Source organism: Staurois parvus, unplaced genomic scaffold (genome assembly GCF_062004578.1).
Source record: "Staurois parvus isolate SC_StPar_1 unplaced genomic scaffold, SC_StPar_1.0 ptg001458l, whole genome shotgun sequence".
Lineage (NCBI taxonomy): Eukaryota > Metazoa > Chordata > Amphibia > Anura > Ranidae > Staurois > Staurois parvus.
In genome coordinates, this window is record NW_028319254.1 from 59,852 (window position 1) to 65,381 (window position 5,530).

At 46.5% G+C, this 5,530-nt stretch overlaps 1 protein-coding gene across 2 annotated transcripts; it reads left to right on the top strand.

The window, feature by feature from the left end:
* Positions 1-5,169, top strand: LOC149435866 (uncharacterized). Of its 2 annotated transcripts, XM_089662350.1 has the most exons (9): positions 1-85; positions 189-242; positions 340-455; positions 549-602; positions 691-783; positions 877-948; positions 3,019-3,156; positions 3,988-4,062; positions 4,992-5,169. In XM_089662350.1, exons 1-9 carry the CDS (start codon positions 28-30, stop codon positions 5,097-5,099), a joined length of 768 nt encoding a protein of 255 aa, XP_089518476.1. In that variant the 5' UTR covers positions 1-27; the 3' UTR covers positions 5,100-5,169. The 2 variants fall into 2 exon arrangements, with proteins under 2 accessions (XP_089518476.1, XP_089518477.1); XM_089662351.1 differs by lacking the exon at positions 877-948.
* Positions 5,170-5,530: the final 361 nt, after the last annotated feature.

Consider the following 5,530-nt stretch of genomic DNA (forward strand, 5'->3'; position numbering starts at 1 on the left):
ATCTTCTGCCATGTTTTTAGGTTAGTAATGTTCCAATTCTGTGTTATTCTTTTTGTAGAACAAGAGAGTGAAGAGGAGGGCCACCGTAAGTGCCTTGAATGTGATTGGCTGTGCTCTGTGTGCATTATGTAACTTTGATATGTGCAATGTGTTTGTTGTGTTCTATCTTGTTGTTTATGTAACACCAGCTATGTTGGAAGAGGGGGATGAGGAGGAGGAGGGCACATCCTCTCAGGCTCACTGTAAGTGCATTGAATGTGCTTGTCTGTTCTCTGTGTTCCTTGTTGTCCTTGGCTCTCTCAAAGGGGTTGTTGTTGTTGTTCTTTCTTGTTTGTGTAGTACCAGCAAGGTTGCCTCCAGTGGAGGAGGAGGAGGAAGCGGCAGCAGCGGCGGCACCACCACCCCGTCTCCACGGTCGCCTGTTCTGCCGGAGACTCCCTCACCTCCAGCTCATTGTAAGTGTCTTGGATGTGCTTGCCTATTCTCTCTGTGCATTATGTAACTTTGATGTCTGCAATGTGTTCTGTTCTATCTTGTTGTTTATGTAGCACCAGCCATGTTGGAAGAGGAAGAGGAGGAGGATACCTCTTCTGAGGCACACTGTGAGTTCATGTGCTTGTCTGTTCTCTGTGTTCCTTGTTGTCCTTGGCTCTCTCAAAGGGGTTATTATTGTCCTTCTTGTTTGTGTAGTTCAAGCAAGGTTTTCTCTGGAGGAAGAGGAGGCCCACCAGCCACCTCCAGAATTTGGACTGCACCAGGAGGCCCCTTCACCTCCAGCTCACTGTAAGTGCCTTGGATGTGCTTGCCTGTTCTCTGTGTGCATTATGTCAATTTGATGTTTGCAATGTGTTGGTTTTGTTCTTGTTGTTTGTGTAGCTCCAGACATATTGGAAGAGGGTGAGCTGGAGGAAGAGCAGAGGGAGGAGTGGTCTCCCCCTCAGGTCCACTGTAAGTACCTTCAATGTGTTTGGTGATTTACCTTCTGTACAATCATGCTGACCATAGCTGTAGGCTAATTTGACTGCTTAATATTGGCCGGACTGTAGTTTCTTATCTAAGTTGGCCTTGTTTTTGTTTCCACTACTGCAACTTACCTAGGTGGTTGAAGCATTGGTCCAATACTTCATCTGTCCCCCCTAGGTTGTAAGGGTGGTAACTCTGCTGTGATGGAGCGTAGGCAGGACCAAACACACAGAGCAGATGATAAACACACAAAGCTTTCTTGAATTAGGACAGTCACTCAATTTGGGTATGAAGGTAGCGTCCAAGTTCTCAGGGCAGGGGAAGAGCAGGGATGGCTCCCCAAAAAATTGTAATTTGGCCCCAAGAAGGGCAAACTTAGAGTCTCTGTTAAATTGTAATCCAGGCAGGGAAGGGAAAGGAGGGAGAGTTCACAGCCCTTCCATACAGGGGAGGAAAACAGGGGCACAAACACTCACAGTTCCGGCAGGGGTTTTCCTGGCTCACAGCGGCCTACAACAGGGGGCGACACTTATCAGCACACAGCAGAGGGTCCACTTCTACAGCACACTGCAATACTTGCAATCCTGGCCTCACAGTATTAGGCAGTGTAGCAGCGGGTACTCCTCCTGAGCCCCGAGTATTAGCAGAGTGTTCAGCGGCTAATAATCCTGGTATCCCCAGAGTATTATGCAGAGTGGCTACGGGGGTCTCACCTCAGTGCAGACCTCCCAGCAGCTTCGCAGCAGACAAAACACCTGGGAGAATCCTGTGTTGGCTCCCTGTTGCCCTGGCAACATCCAGCCCAGCGCTGCGTTGCCCGGGCAACGAGGCACGCCCTCTTGACACGGGCCTTGCTCTCTTTATCTCCAGCGGGTGCAGGTGCGGGAAGCCTCGCACCCATGCTAAATACCTTTTTGCATCAGCAGTTAGAGCAGTCTTGTGACTTCAGCAGAGCTCGGTTTAAACTTTGAGTATTTTTCTTTCTGCTCTAGGAGGATGTGAATCTTCTGGCCCTCTATGTGAACAGTGCTGATTGGCCCTGTGCTGATCACATGCACCCTCCCCAAACCAACACCCAAAAAGTATAGCAATGCACAGCAAACTGAGCATGTGCATGTGATTACGGATTCAGTCTGTATCAGTTGGTCATTTCAACAAGACGAGGGGCAGAGAAGACAGGATCAAACAGCCTTCTGGTTAGACAGCGAGTATAACAAGGATGCTTTACTGCATATTTACACTGCTTGGACTGTTGTGGGTTTAGTAATACTTTAAGTAATATTGCTTGCTTCCTTACAACACATGCTCAAGCAGTTTTGAGAATACAGCTTCCAATGTGGATCCTAGTGTAGTGACCAGGCAGTTATTAGCTCAATATGTGTAGGCCTGTACACATCCATACCTTTCGGAGACCAAGTTCTGCTCTGTAGCACAGCATGGGATGATAATTGGCAGCAGGTCAGTATTTTGGGGGCCTGAGGAGGATGCCAAGCAGTGGGGTTTTCATGCTGTGAATGCATGAAGGCAAGAAACTTTGGCCTTTTGACTAAATTTCCAATGACCATCCAACACAAGATATGTGCCCCCAAAATACACTAGCAGAGGGGTGGGAGAGCCTATCTCTGAGGAGCTTCTCGGCTATTAGTGTTTGGGAAGTGTTCTGAGTTGTGTGTCTTTGAATATCCAATGGTTAAGGCCTTTCCCTTGTGTCAACCTTTGAAAAGGTTGCAGCTAAGGGCACAGTGGCTGTTAACACCACAACCCCTTACAATATCCGACATAAAGATTGGACTTTGTTCATTTTCATGAGTGCACCCTCTTCTATTTGGACGTTCATGAGCCAGAATTTCACGTTCGACTTTCTTGGACTTCCATGGCTCCCTAGGGTCATACACTATCCAAACTTATCTGGAGTTAGTCTGCACCTTGTACTTCAAGTCTGAGAGAATGTAAGGCTTGGTTTCAACAGTGTGTGTGTTTGTAGTAAACTCTTAAGTTTACAAAGCCTCAAATTATACTGACATGTGGAGCTCTTTTGCTTGTGTTTTTTTCAAGTTAACTGGCACTCAGAAAGGGAGTGGCTGCACTCCAGAGCCCCCAGGAGAGAATAGATGGAGGAGGAGGAGGAGGAAGAGGTGGAGTCTTTGGAGGAGGGTCAACTCTCCTCCAGTTCCCCTGAGCCCCAGGACCCAGGTATGTCCCATTTGTGTGAATGTGATCAACTTTACAATATTTGCTTTTGGACAGTGTCTATGTGTGGGGGTGTCACATGAGGTGTGTTGGGTAAAGGGTGGTAAGCCTGGCACCAGACTTATTTTTGTTTGTGCTTCCCAATCTGCTCCAAGCTACAAATGCCACCTTGCAGTGTGCATGTGTTAACACTCGAGGGGGCATTTGTGTTTTGGCATAGGGGAGGAGAATATTGTATGGACTGAACCCTTTTACAGCTAGACTGTCAAAGACTTAGACCTTGTGACATCTTCCTGGGAAGCTTCAGATCTGCTGCCGACCTGTGACCTTTGCTTTGGGATGATTGAAGTCACTCTATTGTAGACCCCAGAAAGGAAAGTGGGAATGGCTGCAAGGGATGACCAATGAGTGTTTCCACTATTACTGTAGTGTAAGCGTAGCTAAGCTGATGTGTGTGAGCCAATTCCTCTTGTCAAGAGCAAGCCTCTCCAACATTGGAATGCTGGCACCACACCACTGGCAAGGAAGACTGTTCCTTATCATGGCTGTCAGCTGTAACATTTGGGTTACATCCTAAGGTGATCTGAACCATCGTCAATGGACAGCCAGAGACTATGTCAGCATTGTAGGATATGAGCAGCTTGCTGAATTTGTCCTTAAGCTCTTCTGGTCATCTAGTTTAGTAACCCAAACCGAAAGAGGACTTTGCTATGTTGGTTAGTGCTAGGGCTTACTACCGGGGCCTGTACTATGTGACTGTTTAACATCCATGTGTTTGTCAAATGTCAGGACTCGCATCTTTACGGTGTCTTTTTTTTGTTACTCTTCATGTAGTTGTACTTCCCAATGCCCCACCTGCTATGGGGGAGCTCCAGCCCCCTCTGGATGCTGAGGCCAACATCCCAGAAGGTCAGTTTCTAAACTGTTTACACATATGCACATGTAACGTATGTAGAAGGCTTAAGCTCCCCCTTGGCTAAATTGTTTGGCCTCATCCTGTGTTTAGGATGCCCCCCCAAAGAAATAAAACATTCACACTAAACAACACATCAGGCAGATAGGAGCTTAATCTTCACACTTAGACCTGACAGCTGAGTTGGTCTACATAGGAATACATTAAAGTGTTTTTCTAATTAAGAAAGGACAATAAACAAAGAATATGACACAATAGTCAAGCACTAACCTGACACTCCAGTGAGCAAAAACCTGCTTCCCAAGTAACAAGTGTTTGTTCCACTCTGGTCTCTCCACCATCTTAAAGAATCACTCTAATAGATGCAGCTGACACCTCAGCTTCCCGGGAGATGGACCGCCTCCCTTCAAGGACACACCTGGTTAATCACACTGCCAGCTCTATAGGAATCTCTGGACCTGTGTGGAGGGAGTTGGGCCACTAGCCTCCAATAGGCTCACACAGTTTGCTCAGCTCTGTGCTCTGGCTGTGTATAATGTGTATAGGGCCCCACCCCTCCCTGCAGCTAATAGAAATCTAGGATAGATGTCTTTGGGAACTCTGTGGAGGAGATAGGTGTGCCAAAGTCATCTGTTGTCTTTACTGATGAGATTGCCCTTTTCGCAGTTGCCCACAGATATATTTGTAGTCAGTGAGCAAACACTTTAATCTAGGCCTAAGGATTCCAAGCTCACTCCCTGGGCCATGAAATCCTCCCAGGAAAGAAATGTAATCTCTGTGTTCCAGTTATGAGGTGACAGCATAGAGTGCTTTCAGGATAATGGACAACGCTAGACAAGTATTGCATGCTGTTGTTGTTTGTTTTGGAAGCAAGTGTCTCCTTTTTTTATTGCAGCTAATACATTTTTTCTGACTTTTTCTACAGTGTTCAACCACCCAGCCATTTGTGGCCTCATGGGCTGGGTATGTGAACGCATTGGGACGCTGGAGCAGGCTTTGGAGGTGGGGCCAGCTGAAAACCAGCCCAATGTAGTTGCCTACTTCAGACAACAATTTTAATTTTTTTATATTTGTAAGTAAAAATAAATGTTATTTATATTTGACAGTGCACTGTGTTGTGGCCTTCTTCAGCCTTTGCAGGTCGGCAATCTTCTTCATTGCAGTTGGAGCTGATCTGCATGTCCCTAAAGCATTGCAGGACTCTGCTAGCTCCAGCTGCACTGGACAATCTTGCTTACCTGGAATGTTTGGTAATGTCCAAACAAAGTCTTTTATGGCAAGTCCAGCTTTAGGATTGAAAGAAAAAAACCTCAGCGCCCAGGACTCCCTTGCCCCCCACACACTATTCCCCGTGAGATGCTGCTGTACACAGGTGCAAAACCAAAAAACGTATTTCTACTTAAACCAGCGCAAAACCCACAAAGCAATATAAATAAATAACCCAGCCCATAAATAATATTAATC